Source organism: Salvelinus fontinalis, chromosome 40 (genome assembly GCF_029448725.1).
Source record: "Salvelinus fontinalis isolate EN_2023a chromosome 40, ASM2944872v1, whole genome shotgun sequence".
NCBI lineage: Eukaryota > Metazoa > Chordata > Actinopteri > Salmoniformes > Salmonidae > Salvelinus > Salvelinus fontinalis.
In genome coordinates, this window is record NC_074704.1 from 6,276,425 (window position 1) to 6,295,744 (window position 19,320).

General features: G+C 45.5%; 1 protein-coding gene across 1 annotated transcript; it reads left to right on the top strand.

The window, feature by feature from the left end:
• Positions 1 to 9,971: 9,971 nt before the first annotated feature.
• On the top strand, positions 9,972 to 19,088 carry LOC129839668 (GTPase IMAP family member 4-like). Its single transcript, XM_055907216.1, has 3 exons — positions 9,972 to 10,110; positions 11,875 to 11,961; positions 17,516 to 19,088. Exons 2-3 carry the CDS (start codon positions 11,880 to 11,882, stop codon positions 18,496 to 18,498), a joined length of 1,065 nt encoding a protein of 354 aa, XP_055763191.1. The 5' UTR covers positions 9,972 to 10,110; positions 11,875 to 11,879; the 3' UTR covers positions 18,499 to 19,088.
• The last annotated feature ends 232 nt before the right edge of the window (positions 19,089 to 19,320 follow it).

Genomic DNA, 19,320 nt, shown 5'->3' on the forward strand with positions numbered 1-19,320 from the left:
AGGTGGTACTGTAGCAGCACCAGTAGTAGATCAGAAGGTGGTACTGTAGCAGCACCAGTAGTAGTTCAGAAGGTGGTACTGTAGCAGCACCAGTAGTAGTTCATACGGTGGTACTGTAGCAGCACCAGTAGTAGTTCAGAAGGTGGTACTGTAGCAGCACCAGTAGTAGTTCAGAAGGTGGTACTGTAGCAGCACCAGTAGTAGTTCAGAAGGTGGTACTGTAGCAGCACCAGTAGTAGTTCAGAAGGTGGTACTGTAGCAGCACCAGTAGTAGTTCAGAAGGTGGTACTGTAGCAGCACCAGTAGAAGTTCAGACGGTGGTACTGTAGCAGCACCAATAGTAGTTCAGAAGGTGGTACTGTAGCAGCACCAGTAGTAGATCAGAAGGTGGTACTGTAGCAGCACCAGTAGTAGTTCAGAAGGTGGTACTGTAGCAGCACCAGTAGTAGTTCAGAAGGTGGTACTGTAGCAGCACCAGTAGTAGTTCAGAAGGTGGTACTGTAGCAGCACCAGTAGTAGATCAGAAGGTGGTACTGTAGCAGCAACAGTAATAGATCAGAAGGTGGTACTGTAGCAGCACCAGTAGTAGATCAGACGGTGGTACTGTAGCAGCACCAGTAGTAGATCAGACGGTGGTACTGTAGCAGCACCAATAGTAGTTCAGAAGGTGGTACTGTAGCAGCACCAGTAGTAGATCAGAAGGTGGTACTGTAGCAGCACCAGTAGTAGATCAGAAGGTGGTACTGTAGCAGCACCAGTAGTAGTTCAGAAGGTGGTACTGTAGCAGCACCAGTAGTAGTTCAGAAGGTGGTACTGTAGCAGCACCAGTAGTAGTTCAGAAGGTGGTACTGTAGCAGCACCAGTAGTAGATCAGAAGGTGGTACTGTAGCAGTACCAGTAGTAGATCAGAAGGTGGTACTGTAGCAGCACCAGTAGTAGTTCAGAAGGTGGTACTGTAGCAGCACCAGTAGTAGATCAGAAGGTGGTACTGTAGCAGCACCAGTAGTAGTTCAGAAGGTGGTACTGTAGCAGCACCAGTAGTAGTTCAGACGGTGGTACTGTAGCAGCACCAGTAGTAGTTCAGAAGGTGGTACTGTAGCAGCAACAGCAGTAGTTCAGAAGGTGGTACTGTAACAGCACCAGTAGTAGATCAGAAGGTGGTACTGTAGCAGCACCAGTAGTAGATCAGAAGGTGGTACTGTAGCAGCACCAGTAGTAGTTCAGAAGGTGGTACTGTAGCAGCACCAGTAGTAGATCAGAAGGTGGTACTGTAGCAGCACCAGTAGTAGTTCAGAAGGTGGTACTGTAGCAGCACCAGTAGTAGTTCAGACGGTGGTACTGTAGCAGCACCTGTAGTAGTTCAGAAGGCGGTACTGTAGCAGCACCAGTAGTAGTTCAGAAGGTGCTACTGTAGCAGCACCAGTAGTAGTTCAGAAGGTGGTACTGTAGCAGCACCAGTAGTAGTTCAGAAGGTGCTACTGTAGCAGCACCAGTAGTAGTTCAGAAGGTGGTACTGTAGCAGCACCAGTAGTAGTTCAGAAGGTGCTACTGTAGCAGCACCAGTAGTAGTTCAGACGGTGGTACTGTAGCAGCACCAGTAGTAGTTCAGAAGGTGGTACTGTAGCAGCACCAGTAGTAGTTCAGAAGGTGCTACTGTAGCAGCACCAGTAGTAGTTCAGACGGTGGTACTGTAGCAGCACCAGTAGTAGTTCAGAAGGTGCTACTGTAGCAGCACCAGTAGTAGTTCAGAAGGTGGTACTGTAGCAGCACCAGTAGTAGTTCAGACGGTGGTACTGTAGCAGCACCAGTAGTAGTTCAGACGGTGGTACTGTAGCAGCACCAGTAGTAGTTCAGAAGGTGGTACTGTAGCAGCACCAGTAGTAGTTCAGACGGTGGTACTGTAGCAGCACCAGTAGTAGTTCAGAAGGCGGTACTGTAGCAGCACCAGTAGTAGTTCAGAAGGTGCTACTGTAGCAGCACCAGTAGTAGTTCAGAAGGTGGTACTGTAGCAGCACCAGTAGTAGTTCAGAAGGTGCTACTGTAGCAGCACCAGTAGTAGTTCAGAAGGTGGTACTGTAGCAGCACCAGTAGTAGTTCAGAAGGTGCTACTGTAGCAGCACCAGTAGTAGTTCAGACGGTGGTACTGTAGCAGCACCAGTAGTAGTTCAGAAGGTGGTACTGTAGCAGCACCAGTAGTAGTTCAGAAGGTGCTACTGTAGCAGCACCAGTAGTAGTTCAGACGGTGGTACTGTAGCAGCACCAGTAGTAGTTCAGAAGGTGCTACTGTAGCAGCACCAGTAGTAGTTCAGAAGGTGGTACTGTAGCAGCACCAGTAGTAGTTCAGAAGGTGCTACTGTAGCAGCACCAGTAGTAGTTCAGAAGGTGGTACTGTAGCAGCACCAGTAGTAGTTCAGAAGGTGCTACTGTAGCAGCACCAGTAGTAGTTCAGACGGTGGTACTGTAGCAGCACCAGTAGTAGTTCAGAAGGTGCTACTGTAGCAGCACCAGTAGTAGTTCAGAAGGTGGTACTGTAGCAGCACCAGTAGTAGATCAGAAGGTGGTACTGTAGCAGCACCAGTAGTAGATCAGAAGGTGGTACTGTAGCAGCACCAGTAGTAGATCAGAAGGTGGTACTGTAGCAGCACCAGTAGTAGTTCAGAAGGTGGTACTGTAGCAGCACCAGTAGTAGATCAGAAGGTGGTACTGTAGCAGCACCAGTAGTAGTTCAGAAGGTGGTACTGTAGCAGCACCAGTAGTAGTTCAGAAGGTGGTACTGTAGCAGCACCAGTAGTAGTTCAGAAGGTGGTACTGTAGCAGCACCAGTAGAAGTTCAGACGGTGGTACTGTAGCAGCACCAGTAGTAGTTCAGAAGGTGGTACTGTAGCAGCACCAGTAGTAGTTCAGAAGGTGGTACTGTAGCAGCACCAGTAGTAGATCAGAAGGTGGTACTGTAGCAGCACCAGTAGTAGTTCAGAAGGTGGTACTGTAGCAGCACCAGTAGTAGTTCATACGGTGGTACTGTAGCAGCACCAGTAGTAGTTCAGAAGGTGGTACTGTAGCAGCACCAGTAGTAGTTCAGAAGGTGGTACTGTAGCAGCACCAGTAGTAGTTCAGAAGGTGGTACTGTAGCAGCACCAGTAGTAGTTCAGAAGGTGGTACTGTAGCAGCACCAGTAGTAGTTCAGAAGGTGGTACTGTAGCAGCACCAGTAGAAGTTCAGACGGTGGTACTGTAGCAGCACCAATAGTAGTTCAGAAGGTGGTACTGTAGCAGCACCAGTAGTAGATCAGAAGGTGGTACTGTAGCAGCACCAGTAGTAGTTCAGAAGGTGGTACTGTAGCAGCACCAGTAGTAGTTCAGAAGGTGGTACTGTAGCAGCACCAGTAGTAGTTCAGAAGGTGGTACTGTAGCAGCACCAGTAGTAGATCAGAAGGTGGTACTGTAGCAGCAACAGTAGTAGATCAGAAGGTGGTACTGTAGCAGCACCAGTAGTAGATCAGACGGTGGTACTGTAGCAGCACCAGTAGTAGATCAGACGGTGGTACTGTAGCAGCACCAATAGTAGTTCAGAAGGTGGTACTGTAGCAGCACCAGTAGTAGATCAGAAGGTGGTACTGTAGCAGCACCAGTAGTAGATCAGAAGGTGGTACTGTAGCAGCACCAGTAGTAGTTCAGAAGGTGGTACTGTAGCAGCACCAGTAGTAGTTCAGAAGGTGGTACTGTAGCAGCACCAGTAGTAGTTCAGAAGGTGGTACTGTAGCAGCACCAGTAGTAGATCAGAAGGTGGTACTGTAGCAGTACCAGTAGTAGATCAGAAGGTGGTACTGTAGCAGCACCAGTAGTAGTTCAGAAGGTGGTACTGTAGCAGCACCAGTAGTAGATCAGAAGGTGGTACTGTAGCAGCACCAGTAGTAGTTCAGAAGGTGGTACTGTAGCAGCACCAGTAGTAGTTCAGACGGTGGTACTGTAGCAGCACCAGTAGTAGTTCAGAAGGTGGTACTGTAGCAGCAACAGCAGTAGTTCAGAAGGTGGTACTGTAACAGCACCAGTAGTAGATCAGAAGGTGGTACTGTAGCAGCACCAGTAGTAGATCAGAAGGTGGTACTGTAGCAGCACCAGTAGTAGTTCAGAAGGTGGTACTGTAGCAGCACCAGTAGTAGATCAGAAGGTGGTACTGTAGCAGCACCAGTAGTAGTTCAGAAGGTGGTACTGTAGCAGCACCAGTAGTAGTTCAGACGGTGGTACTGTAGCAGCACCAGTAGTAGTTCAGAAGGCGGTACTGTAGCAGCACCAGTAGTAGTTCAGAAGGTGCTACTGTAGCAGCACCAGTAGTAGTTCAGAAGGTGGTACTGTAGCAGCACCAGTAGTAGTTCAGAAGGTGCTACTGTAGCAGCACCAGTAGTAGTTCAGAAGGTGGTACTGTAGCAGCACCAGTAGTAGTTCAGAAGGTGCTACTGTAGCAGCACCAGTAGTAGTTCAGACGGTGGTACTGTAGCAGCACCAGTAGTAGTTCAGAAGGTGGTACTGTAGCAGCACCAGTAGTAGTTCAGAAGGTGCTACTGTAGCAGCACCAGTAGTAGTTCAGACGGTGGTACTGTAGCAGCACCAGTAGTAGTTCAGAAGGTGCTACTGTAGCAGCACCAGTAGTAGTTCAGAAGGTGGTACTGTAGCAGCACCAGTAGTAGTTCAGACGGTGGTACTGTAGCAGCACCAGTAGTAGTTCAGACGGTGGTACTGTAGCAGCACCAGTAGTAGTTCAGAAGGTGGTACTGTAGCAGCACCAGTAGTAGTTCAGACGGTGGTACTGTAGCAGCACCAGTAGTAGTTCAGAAGGCGGTACTGTAGCAGCACCAGTAGTAGTTCAGAAGGTGCTACTGTAGCAGCACCAGTAGTAGTTCAGAAGGTGGTACTGTAGCAGCACCAGTAGTAGTTCAGAAGGTGCTACTGTAGCAGCACCAGTAGTAGTTCAGAAGGTGGTACTGTAGCAGCACCAGTAGTAGTTCAGAAGGTGCTACTGTAGCAGCACCAGTAGTAGTTCAGACGGTGGTACTGTAGCAGCACCAGTAGTAGTTCAGAAGGTGGTACTGTAGCAGCACCAGTAGTAGTTCAGAAGGTGCTACTGTAGCAGCACCAGTAGTAGTTCAGACGGTGGTACTGTAGCAGCACCAGTAGTAGTTCAGAAGGTGCTACTGTAGCAGCACCAGTAGTAGTTCAGAAGGTGGTACTGTAGCAGCACCAGTAGTAGTTCAGAAGGTGCTACTGTAGCAGCACCAGTAGTAGTTCAGACGGTGGTACTGTAGCAGCACCAGTAGTAGTTCAGAAGGTGCTACTGTAGCAGCACCAGTAGTAGTTCAGAAGGTGGTACTGTAGCAGCACCAGTAGTAGATCAGAAGGTGGTACTGTAGCAGCACCAGTAGTAGATCAGAAGGTGGTACTGTAGCAGCACCAGTAGTAGATCAGAAGGTGGTACTGTAGCAGCACCAGTAGTAGTTCAGAAGGTGGTACTGTAGCAGCACCAGTAGTAGATCAGAAGGTGGTACTGTAGCAGCACCAGTAGTAGATCAGAAGGTGGTACTGTAGCAGCACCAGTAGTAGATCAGAAGGTGGTACTGTAACAGCACCAGTAGTAGATCAGAAGGTGGTACTGTAGCAGCACCAGTAGTAGTTCAGACTGTGGTACTGTAGCAGCACCAGTAGTAGTTCAGACGGTGGTACTGTAGCAGCACCAGTAGTAGTTCAGATGGTGGTACTGTAGCAGCACCAGTAGTAGATCAGAAGGTGGTACTGTAGCAGCACCAGTAGTACATCAGAAGGTGGTACTGTAGCAGCACCAGTAGTAGATCAGAAGGTGGTACTGTAGCAGCACCAGTAGTAGTTCAGACGGTGGTACTGTAGCAGCACCAGTAGTAGTTCAGAAGGTGGTACTGTAGCAGCACCAGTAGTAGATCAGAAGGTGGTACTGTAGCAGCACCAGTAGTAGATCAGAAGGTGGTACTGTAGCAGCACCAGTAGTAGATCAGAAGGTGGTACTGTAGCAGCACCAGTAGTAGATCAGAAGGTGGTACTGTAGCAGCACCAGTAGTAGATCAGAAGGTGGTACTGTAGCAGCACCAGTAGTAGATCAGAAGGTGGTACTGTAGCAGCACCAGTAGTAGATCAGAAGGTGGTACTGTAGCAGCACCAGTAGTAGATCAGAAGGTGGTACTGTAGCAGCACCAGTAGTAGTTCAGACGGTGGTACTGTAGCAGCACCAGTAGTAGTTCAGAAGGTGGTACTGTAGCAGCACCAGTAGTAGATCAGAAGGTGGTACTGTAGCAGCACCAGTAGTAGATCAGAAGGTGGTACTGTAACAGCACCAGTAGTAGATCAGAAGGTGGTACTGTAGCAGCACCAGTAGTAGTTCAGAAGGTGGTACTGTAACAGCACCAGTAGTAGATCAGAAGGTGGTACTGTAGCAGCACCAGTAGTAGTTCAGAAGGTGGTACTGTAGCAGCACCAGTAGTAGATCAGAAGGTGGTACTTTAGCAGCACCAGTAGTAGATCAGAAGGTGGTACTTCAGGAACAGGACAAGACTGATGACTGATGACTGCATTACTGTAAGGGTATGATAGGCCTATCTGGCATAAATGACCATAATGCCTTATCACAGTGACATAATGCCTTATCACAGTGACATAATGCCTTATCACAGTGACATAATGCCTTATCACAGTGACATAATGCCTTATCACAGTGACATAATGACTTATCGCAGTGACATAATGCCTTATCACAGTGACATAATGCTTTATCACAGTGACATAATGCCTTATCACAGTGACATAATGCCTTATCACAGTGACGTAATGCTTTATCACAGTGACATAATGCCTTATCACAGTGACATAATGCCTTATCACAGTGACATAATGCCTTATCACAGTGACATAATGCTTTATCACAGTGACATAATGCTTCATCACAGTGACATAATGCTTTATCACAGTGACATAATGCCTTATCACAGTGACATAATGCCTTATCACGGTGACATAATGCCTTATCACAGTGACATAAAGTGTATTTTCTTAGTCCAAGTAAAGGGACACAGGAGCGACATAATGCTTTATCACAGTGTCATAAAGTTTATTTTGAGTCACTGTTTAATTTAGCGGGCCGTGTCGGTGTCACTGCATTGTCCTCAAAGCGAGCAAAAAGTTGTTTAGTTTGTCTGGGAGCAAGACATCAGTGTCCGCGACGGGGCTGGTTTTCTTTTTGTAGTCCGTGATTGACTGTAGACCCTGCCACATACTTCTCGTGTCTGAGCCGTTGAATTGCGACTCTACTTGCAGATATTGTAATACTATTTTAAACATTTTGTCATGAGGCTGAGAGAAAATCGTCATGTTTTTTCATCATACTCTTATGTAGGTGTCATAACCAACCATAAAATAACTACAGTGGTAGGTTCTGTGGGTTTTGAATCTTATGTAGGTGTCATAACCAGCCATAAAATAACTACAGTGGTAGGTTCTGTGGGTTTTGACTCTTATGTAGGTGTCATAACCAACCATAAAATAACTACAGTGGTAGGTTCTGTGGGGTTTGTCTCTTATGTAGGTGTCATAACCAACCATAAAATAATGTAAGATATGTCACAACAGGTCTACATATATGTATCATGACAGTGTTGTGACCATATTATGACACGTTATGTCAGCTGTTATGACATATGATATAGTTATGACTGTGTCATAACATGTTATGATGCTGGGTGTCAAGTAAAGTGTAACCATTTTAAGTGTTTCTAAAATCTATGGGACAAATGAATGGTGGAAAAACGATTGGAACCATTTCCCTGTTTGACAGCTAGGCTTTATGGGTAATATGACTCATGTTGTGGTACTCTATGGAGTTTGAAAGACGAACAAACAGATCTGGGACCGGGCTAGGCAAGTATAACGTTACATTTGAAAATGCAGTTTTATGTTTTATTACATTTTTAACCTTTTTTTGTGTCCAATTGTTCAACACATTTCGTCTTACCCAAAGATGTGGCCTATCTTCTGATTCTGGCAACTAGCCAAGGTTATAATGAATAAGTACTTGTCCTGAGTAGAATAATATTTGCCTCGCAGCATTCTCTCATTGGCTAGAAATGATTAGTTGCTGGGAAAATGAAACTTAACAGAATGTAAGGTGCAGCACATTGGGCGCTTTAGTTTTGCATGAGTTTTAGACCATTCCATTGGTCGAGGTAAATATTCACCCACCTGGGGCACCTGGCTATGCAAAACCAGCAGGCCCACTGCTGCAGGTCTCTCAGTGACAACAGGAGACAACAATATACAGATCCGTGCAACCACAGTAAAAGTGAGTATTCAAATTAACTACCTTACTAATTAAATGTTGTACAACAATCTACTCTACAGTATTTGAATAACTGTTGCACAATATTAGGTAGACATTTTATTGATACCAGGTCTGTTAATATTTCTGTGTAAATAATCATGTGATTACAGTATGTTTGTATTTATACACGTTTTAATATTGTAGAACAGTAAAAGGGTAAACATGGTTAGACTTTTACCTGAAACATTTACCTTGTTTAGTGCAGAGATAGTGCAGTATACTGTATATTGTTTGGTGCAGAGATAGTGCAGTATACTGTACCTTGTTTGGTGCAGAGATAGTGCAGTATACTGTACCTTGTTTAGTGCAGAGATAGTGCAGTATACTGTACCTTGTTTAGTGCAGAGATAGTGCAGTATACTGTATCTTGTTTAGTGCAGAGATAGTGCAGTATACTGTATCTTGTTTAGTGCAGAAATAGTGCAGTATACTGTACCTTGTTTAGTGCAGAGATAGTGCAGTATACTGTATCTTGTTTAGTGCAGAGATAGTGCAGTATACTGTATCTTGTTTCGAGCAGAGATAGTGCAGTATACTGTACCTTGTTTAGTGCAGAGATAGTGCAGTATACTGTACCTTGTTTAGTGCAGAGATAGTGCAGTATACTGTACCTTGTTTAGTGCAGAGATAGTGCAGTATACTGTACCTTGTTTAGTGCAGAGATAGTGCAGTATACTGTACCTTGTTTAGTGCAGAGATAGTGCAGTATACTGTACCTTGTTTAGTGCTATTTTGTAAATGACATTGCCGAAGTCGAGGATCGGTAGGATAGTCAGGTGTACAAGGGAATGTTTGGCAGCGTGAGTGAAGGAGGCTTTGTTGCGAAATAGGAAGCCGATTCTAGATTTAATTTTTAATTTGGAGATGTTTAATATGAGTCTGGAAAGAGAGTTTACAGTCTAGCCAGACACCCAGGCATGTCTAGTGATGTCATCATTTGATTATGTCTGTATAAATGTCAACAGATGGCAACAGGTTAAAAATGTGTCAATGTGCCCTTGAGCAAGGCACTAAACCCTAATTGTTCCTGTAAGTCACTCTGGATCAGACCGTCTGCTAAATGACATAAAATGTAAAAACATTTTTAAAATATTTGAGGTTCTAGACGGCACTTTGTTTCTCTATAAACTGAGCAGGACAGTTATGACTAAAACATTTACATTAGAAGACCTAGGCAACTATGAGCCTTAGTGCCAGTCTGTTTGTGGTATTTACATTTTACATTTAAGTCATTTAGCAGACGCTCTTATCCAGAGCGACTTACAAATTGGTGCATTCACCTTATGACATCCAGTGGTATCATTAAATCTCCTTGTCACTCATTGTCATGGCTTGATAGTGATCGATGGAGTTGGAAAGAGAACAAACTGATCTGGGACCAGGCTAGACAAATACATAGTTACATTTGAAAATGTATTTTTTGCTATTTTAATTGTAACCTTTTTCCCAGAAGAAGACGTCTGTGTCCAACACATTTCATTTTACCCAGAGTTGTGGCTAATCCAAGGTTGAGTTGTCAGAGTAGGTTGATAATAGTGACACCCAATCAGAATTTAGCCTCTGCCTGTCCTGAGGTGAATTCTTTCTCTCATTGGCTAGAAATGACTAGTTACAGGTGAAACGAAACTTAACTCGGACTATAAGGTGCAGCACATAGCTTCAGCTCTCACAGTCACAACAGGGGACAACAAATAACAGATACGTGCAACTACACTAAAAGTGAGTATTCAACTACCTTACTAATGAAATGTACAACAATGTATTGTAATCACTGTAGCACAATATTGAGTAAACATTTTATTTATCCCAGGTTTGTTGACATTGATGCATACATAATCAAACGATGACATCACTAGACATGTCAAGACAATTCAATCAAAATAAACAAGTTTCTTGGAAAGTCAACAATCACATTCTTCTGTTTGTATTTATACATGTGGTTGAATATTGTAAAACAATGAAAGGAGAAGGATGTTTTTCACTTTTACCTGAAACATTTATCTTGTTTTATTGAATAGAAACCAGAGGGCCTAGGACAAGGTAGTGCAGCACAGGTCCAGGTCTATGATATTTACCTAAGAGAGTTCAAGGGTTAAGTAGCCTGCAGGGATCATCAGCTAGATTCAGCCACGGTCCGATAGTTTTTTTCTGGAGGGGACGGTCGGGGGGCCGGAACATAATTACAAATCATTTGTAGACTGCAAATTGACCGCAAGAAGCCCAAACAGATATGTTGACTAAAACTTAATAATTTCATAACTTGTTTACATTTGTGTACGATCACGTCTCTCTATTATGCGTGGGAATATTTAGGGACAGATTTCTTAAATAAAAATGTATTGGAGCCGATTTCCTCGTGTTGTTTCAGTCTTAATGTTTTGCTCATAAAAATTGATGGTACAAATTAAACCACCTGCGGGCCAAATTCAGCCTGTGGGCCGCGAGTTGGGTAACCCTGCTATATATCTTATTGAAGTGGGCAAACTTTGAGTCAACACACCTTATAGCAGGTTGTTGCTGTGAGGGACTGACCTGCAGGTTTCTTGGTACTGAGGGACTGACCTGCAGGTTTCTTGATATTGAGTGACAGGTCATTATGCCACAGTGTACAGCAGGGATGGGCATCTCCATTCATTTGGGGCCTGTTTGGTGACTTTGAGTGCATTCCTGACTGACTACATTGATGATGCATGACAGATATTACAACGCCTGGATAGGTATTTTACATACCAGCCAGAGGAGGCTGGTGGGAGGAGCCATAGGAGGGATGGCTTATTGTAATGGCTGGAATGGAATACATTTAATGGTACCGACACATCAAACACATGGAAACAACGTGTTTGACACCGTTACAGCCATTACAATGAGACCCTCCTCTTAAATATTCTCCCACCAGCCTCCACTGATATCAGATATCCACATCATATGCTATGGCAATCTGGTGCCCGACAGCACAGTTGATGATGTGGCATGCAACCATTGGTTGATGCAATGAAACTCCTGTGCAGGGAACCACGATCATACTTTAGCCCCAGCTAACACACCTGGCTCCAGTAATCAACTAATGATGGTCTTCAGGTTAGAATGTAATTAGTTGAATCAGGTGTTTTAGCTGTAGGGCTGGGGGAAAAGTGTGACACCAATCAGTCCCCAGAAAACTGGAGTTGCCCATCCCTGGTGTACAGGAACTGGTCCATCTGGTCCCAACACACTGCAGTATGTCAACTGTAGAATGATACGCATGTTTAGAATGTCATTTGACACCCCCTATATGAGTACATTATGTTCACCTGATGCTGGTTACGTTGTTAGGGAATGTACTTTGTTTTACAACAGTTACACCACATAGCATCAATCTTCTTATAGTTCACATTGTTTTAAAGCGAAATAGCTGAGAAGAAATCCCAATTTAGTTTATGTGGACTTAGTTTTTGTCATGAGGTTATCGTCTGTTTCTGATTGTTTTTGATTGGCCGACTGTAGCAGCGATGGAACGAGGAAGAGGAGGGACTCTGAAGATTCTGTTCCTGTTGACACTCTGTCTTCAAGCCTTCACTGGTCAATGCCAAGGTACAGGACACAAACCCGCGTACACACACACATGCGTGCACGTACACACACCCACATACACACATGCGTGCACGTACACACACCAGGGCCATGCACAGACCTTTCAGGGGAAAGGTGCTCAAAATTAAAAATAAAATAAAAATTGCCTCTGTAGTGTACATTTTAAAGGTTATTTATTTCTGCAACAACACACTCAGTTCAGTGCCTCCTAAAGACATGATTGACACGGGGAAAAGAGGACGGGCTATCAGCTGATCATTGATGTTGATGATTGATGTTAATCTGCTGGTTAGCTTTATTTATTTTACTGATTGTAATTTACCTTTGTTTTTTCTTACCCTCTCTGCTGCTCCTATTAGCCAATCAGACTGAATACAGATGATGATGTAGGCTAAATCAAGTGTTAAACAAATGTTAAGGTCTCTCAAGCTGGGCGTCTCCTTCCAGGGCAGACTGGGAAACAAGCACAACCAGTAGACGGGGTGGGGGGCATTGAACTTGACAACTTGCGAGCGGTGGGTTCTGAACAACAATGGCAGACACATTTGTAAAATGGCACCGGAAGGAATGGCAGCAGTTTTACGGGCGCCCAACCAATTGTGTTATTATGTGTTTTTTCCCGCAATATTCGTAAATTATTTTGTACATAATGTTTCTGCAACCATATCTTATGGCAGAAAAGAGCTTCTGGATATCAGGACAGCGATCACTCACCTCGGATTAGACAAAGATTTTTTCAACAACAAGCAGGACTCACACGATATTCTCCAAACACCCGGCAGGTCCGACATCCCATTTATTCGCAAGAGGAAGCGACGCAGGTACAGAGGACGAAGAGCCGGATGCCTCTTCCGGACCCGCAGAAGGCAACTAGGAAAGCTGCCGTTACCGTCAATATTACTCGCCAACTTGCAATCATTGGACAATAAATTAGACGAGGTACGATCGCGAATATCCTACCAACGGGTCATCAAAAACTGTAATATCCTATGTTTCACGGAATCGTTGCTGAATGACGACATGGATATTCAGCTAGCGGGATACACGCTGCACCGGCAGGATAGAACAGCACACAGTAAGCACACAGTAAGATGGGGGGGGGGGGGGGGGAGGTCTGTGCATATATGTAAAAAACAGCTGGTGCACGAAATCTAAGGAAGTCTCTAGATTTTGCTCGCCTGAAGTAGAGTATATTGTGATAAATTGCAGGCCACACTTCTTGCCTAGAAAGTTCTCAGCTATACTTTTCGCGGCTGTTTATTTACCACCACAAACAGATGCTGGCACTAAGACCGCACTCAGTCAGCTGTATAAGGAAATAAGCAAACAAGACACCACTCACCCAGAGGTGGCGCTCCTTGTGGCCGGAGACTTTAATGCAGGGAAACTTAAATCAGTTCTACCAAATCTCTATCAACATGTTAAATGTGCAACCAGAGGGAACAAATTCTAGATCACCTGTACTCCACACATTGTACAAAGCTTTCACTCGCCCTCCATTTGGTAAATCCGACCACAACTCTATCCTCCTGATTCCTGCTTACGAGCAAAAATTAAAGCAGGAAGCACCAGTGACTCGGTCTAAAAACGTGGTCAGATGAAGCAGATGCTAAACTACAGGACTGTTTTGCTATCATAGACTGGAAAATGTTCCGGGATCCTTCCGATGACATTGAGGAATACACCACATCAGTCACTGGCTTTATCAATAAGTGTATTGAGGACGTCGTCCCCACAGTGACTGTACGTACATACCCCAACCAGAAGCCATGGATTACAGGCAACATTCGCACTGAGCTAAAGGGTAGAGCTCCCGCTTTCAAGGTGCAGGACTCTAACCCGGAAGCTTACAAGATATCCCGCTATGCCCTGCGACGAACCATCAAACAGGCAAAGCGCCAATACAGGGCTAAGATTGAATCATAATCCACCGGCTCCGACGCTCGTCGGATGTGGCAGGGCTTGCAAACTATTACAGACTACAAAGGGAAGCACAGCCGCGACCTGCCCAGTGACACGAACCTACCAGATGAGCTAAATCACTTCTATGCTCACTTCGAGGCAAGCAACACTGAGGCATGCATGAGAGCATCAGCTGTTCCGGACAACTGTGTGATCACGCTCTCCATAGCCGACGTGAGTAAGACCTTTAAACAGGTCAACATACACAAGGCTGCGGGGCCAGACGGAATCCTAGGACGTGTGCTCCGGGCAGGTGTCTTCACTGACATTTTCAACATGTCCCTGATTGAGTCTGTAATACCAACATGTTTCAAGCAGACCACCATAGTTCCTGTGCCCAAGAACACAAAGGCAACCTGCCTAAATGACTACAGACCCGTAGCACTCACGTCCGTAGCCATGAAGTGCTTTGAAAGATTGGTAATGGCTCACATCAACACCATTATCCCAGAGACCCTAGACCCACTCCAATTTGCATACCGCCCAAACAGATCCACAGATGACACAATCTCTATTGCACTCCACACTGCCCTTTCCCACCTGGACAAATGGAACACCTATGTGAGAATGCTATTCATTGACTACAGCTCAGCGTTCAACACCATTGTACCCTCAAAGCTCATCACTAAGCTAAGGAACCTGGGACTAAACACCTCCCTCTGCAACTCGATCCTGGACTTCCTGACGGGCCGCCCCCAGGTGGTGAGGGTGGGTAGCAACACATCTGGCTGATCCTCAACACTGGAGCTCCCCAGGGGTGCATACTCAGTCCCCTCCTGTACTCCCTGTTCACCCACGACTTCATGGCCAGGGACGACTCATACACCATCATTAAGTTTGCAGACGACACAACAGTGGTAGGCCTGATCACCGACAACAACGAGACAGCCTATAGGGAGGAAGTCAGAGACCTGGCCGGGTGGTGCCAGAATAAAAACCTATCCCTCAACGTAACCAAGACTAAGGAGATGATTGTGGACTACAGGAAAAGGAGCACCGAGCACGCCCCCTTCTCATCGACAGGGCTGTAGTGGAGCAGTTTGAGAGCTTCAAGTTCCTTGGTGTCCACATATCACCAACAAACTAGAATGGTCCAAACACACCGAGACAGATGTGAAGATCCTCAAAAGGTTCTACAGCTGCAACATCGAGAGCATCCTGACCGGTTGCATCACTGCCTGGTACGGCAATTGCTCGGCCTCCGACCGCAAGGCAATTCAGAGGGTAGTGCGTACGGCCCAGTACATCACTGGGGCAAAGCTGCCTGCCATCCAAGACCTCTACACCAGGCAGTGTCAGAGGAAGGCCCTAAAAATTGTCAAAGACTCCAGCCACCCCATTCATAGACTGTTCCCTCTACTACTGCATGGCAAGTGGTACCGGAGTGCCAAGTCTAGGACAAAAAGGCTTCTCAACAGTTTTTACCCCCAAGCCATAAGTCTCCTGAACAGGTAACCAAATGGTTACCCGGACTATTTGCATTGTGTGCCCCCTCCCAACCCCTCTTTTACACTGCTGCTACTCTCTGTTTATCTTATATGCATAGTCACTTTAACTATACATTCATGTACATACTACCTCAATTGGCCCGACCAACCAGTGCTCGGACTATTTGCTTGGCTATCTGCATTGTGTCCCACCACCCGCCAACCAACTCTTTTTACGCTACTGCTACTCTCTGTTCATCATATATGCATAGTCACTTTAACCATACCTACATGTACAGTGGGGCAAAAAAGTATTTAGTCAGCCACCAATTGTGCAAGTTCTCCCACTTAAAAAGATGAGAGAGGCCTGTAATTTTCATCATAGGTACACTTCAACTATGACAGACAAAATGAGGAAAAAAAATCCAGAAAATCACATTGTAGGATTTTTTATGAATTTATTTGCAAATTATGGTGGAAAATAAGTATTTGGTCACCTACAAACAAGCAAGATTTCTGGCTCTCACAGACCTGTAACTTCTTCTTTAAGAGGCTCCTCTGTCCTCCACTAGTTACCTGTATTAATGGCACCTGTTTGAATTTGTTATCAGTATAAAAGACACCTGTCCACAACCTCAAACAGTCACACTCCAAACTCCACTATGGCCAAGACCAAAGAGCTGTCAAAGGACACCAGAAACAAACTTGTAGACCTGCACCAGGCTGGGAAGACAATCTGCAATAGGTAAGCAACTTGGTTTGAAGAAATCAACTGTGGGAGCAATTATTAGGAAATGGAAGACATACAAGACCACTGATAATCTCCCTCGATCTGGGGCTCCACGCAAGATCTCACCCCGTGGGGTCAAAATGATCACAAGAACGGTGAGCAAAAATCCCAGAACCACACGGGGGGACCTAGTGAATGACCTGCAGAGAGCTGGTACCAAAGTAACAAAGCCTACCATCAGTAACACACTACGCCGCCAGGGACTCAAATCCTGCAGTGCCAGACGTGTCCCCCTGCTTAAGCCAGTACATGTCCAGGCCCGTCTGAAGTTTGCTAGAGAGCATTTGGATGATCCAGAAGAAGATTGGGAGAATGTCATATGGTCAGATGAAACCAAAATATAACTTTTTGGTAAAAACTCAACTCGTCGTGTTTGGAGGACAAAGCATGCTGAGTTGCATCCAAAGAACACCATACCTACTGTGAAGCATGGGGGTGGAAACATCATGCTTTGGGGCTGTTTTTCTGCAAAGGGACCAGGACGACTGATCCGTGTAAAGGAAAGAATGAATGGGGCCATGTATCGTGAGATTTTGAGTGAAAACCTCCTTCCATCAGCAAGGGCATTGAAGATGAAACGTGGCTGGGTCTTTCAGCATGACAATGATCCCAAACACACCGCCCGGGCAACGAAGGAGTGGCTTCGTAAGAAGCATTTCAAGGTCCTGGGGTGGCCTAGCCAGTCTCCAGATCTCAACCCCATAGAAAATCTTTGGAGGGAGTTGAAAGTCCGTGTTGCCCAGCAACAGCCCCAAAACATCACTGCTCTAGAGGAGATCTGCTTGGAGGAATGGGCCAAAATACCAGCAACAGTGTGTGAAAACCTTGTGAAGACTTACAGAAAACGTTTGACCTCTGTCACTGCCAACAAAGGGTATATAACAAAGTATTGAGATACATTTTTGTTAGCCAGAAATCTTGCTTGTTTGTAGGTGACCAAATACTTATTTTCCACCATAATTTGCAAATAAATTCATTAAAAATCCTACAATGTGATTTTCTGGATTATTTTTTCTCATTTTGTCTGTCATGGTTGAAGTGTACCTATGATGAAAATTACAGGCCTCTCTCATCTTTTTAAGTGGGAGAACTTGCACAATTGGTGGCTGACTAAATACTTTTTTGCCCCACTGTACATACTACCTCAATAAGCCTGACTAACCAGTGTCTGTATATAGCCTTGCTACTCTTATTTTCAAATGTCTTTTAACTGTTTTATTTCTTTACTTACCTACACACACACACACACATACCTTTTTTTCACACTAATGGTTAGAGCTTGTAAGTAAGCATTTCACTGTAATGTCTACACCTGTTTTTTTCGTCCCACGCAACAAATAAACTTTGATTTGATTTATCTTGTCTGTTTTCACAGATTCAGGGCATTCCTCTGAACTGAGGATTGTTCTGGTAGGGAAGACTGGATCAGGGAAGAGTGCAACAGGAAACACCATCCTGGGGAGAGGTGCCTTTAAAGAAGAGGCCTCCTTTGTGTCTGTAACTGAAAAAAGTGAGAAACAGAGTGGAGTGGTGGATGGGAGGAAGATTGATGTCATCGACACCCCGGGGCTCTATGACACAAAACTGTCTAAAGAAGAGATGAAAAGTCAAATAGAGAAGGCCATCTACATGTCAGTTCCAGGACCCCACGCCTTCCTGCTGGTGATCGGACTGGGGAGGTTCACAGAGGAGGAGAGGAACACTGTGAAGTGGATCCAGGAATTCTTTGGAGAAGAAGCATCAAACTACACAATCATTCTGTTCACCGGTGGAGACCAGCTGAAGGACGTATCAGTGGAGGACTTGGTGAATGAGAGTGAGGAGCTTATGAAACTCGTCAAGGTCTTTAAGGGCAGACATCATTTCTTCAATAATAAAAAGAAGAATGACACCACTCAGGTCAAAGAGCTGCTGAAGAAGATAGATGAGATGGTGAAGAAAAATGGAGGAAAACACTACATTAACGAGATGTACAAGGAGGTCCAGAGGAAAATCAAAGAGGAGGAGGAGAGGAAGAAACAGGAAGAGGAGAAGAGAGAACAGCAAGAGAATGAGAAACTGGAGGGGGAGATCAGGAAACGTGAAGAGAAGGTGAGAGAGGAGGAGAGGAAGAAACAGGAGGAGATCAGGAAACAGGTAGACGAAGCGAGAGAGGAGATCAGGAAACAGGCAGACAAGGCGAGAGAGATAGAGAAGGCGAGAGAGAAGTCAATGGACCTATTGGGAAAGGTTTTGGGATTGGTAGCAACTGTTGTCACAGCGGTGGTAGCAGGACCAGCAGCAATTCCAGTTGGAATTGCTGTACTTGCAAAAGAGGTAGTTGAAGTTGTAGTTGAACATTTTCAAGATTCTCAGTAAGTAAAGATGAGGAAGAGGAGGCAGTGTGAAGTACCACTCTCTTCCTCATCTTAATGTCAAGTAGTAGCAGTTGATTAATACTGTACAACGACAACCATCAGGGATTGTTCATCACTTTCTAATATGATCAGTTATATAACATGTTTATCATTCAGAGGCTCAGGGATAATAACATAGGAGGCTGTTCAGAAAAAATGTGTTCTCCCTCTACCCTCCCTCCCTGGTCTGTGTTCTCCCTCTATCCCCCCTCCCTGGTCTGTGTTCTCCCTCTATCCCCCCTCCCTGGTCTGTGTTCTCCCTCTATCCCCCCTCCCTGGTCTGTGTTCTCCCTCCCTGGTCTGTGTTCTCCCTCTACCCTTCCTCTATCCTCCCTCCCTGGTCTGTGTTCTCCCTCTACCTTCCCTCCCTGGTCTGTGTTCTCCCTCCCTGGTCTGTGTTCTCCCTCTACCCTTCCTCTATCCTCCCTCCCTGGTCTGTGTTCTCCCTCTACCCTTCCTCTATCCTCCCTCCCTGGTCTGTGTTCTCCCTCTACCCTTCCTCTATCCTCCCTCCCTGGTCTGTGTTCTCCCTATACCCTCCCTCCCTGGTCTGTGTTCTCCCTCTACCCCCCCTCCCTGGTCGGTGTTCTCACTCCCTGGTCGGTGTTCTCCCTCTACCCTCCCTCCCTGGTCTGTGTTCTCCCTCTACCCCCCCTCCCTGGTCGGTGTTCTCACTCCCTGGTCGGTGTTCTCCCTCTACCCTCCCTCCCTGGTCTGTGTTCTCCCTCCCTGGTCTGTGTACTCCCTCCCTGGTCTGTGTTCTCCCTCCCTGATCTGTGTTCTC

Coding starts and splice junctions, on each gene's coding strand:
- LOC129839668 (XM_055907216.1), top strand. CDS start 11,880: ATGGAACGAGGAAGAGGAGGGACTCTGAAGATTCTGTTCCTGTTGACA. Junction 11,962..17,515: donor CTTCACTGGTCAATGCCAAG/GTACAGGACACA, acceptor CTGTTTTCACAG/ATTCAGGGCATTCCTCTGAA.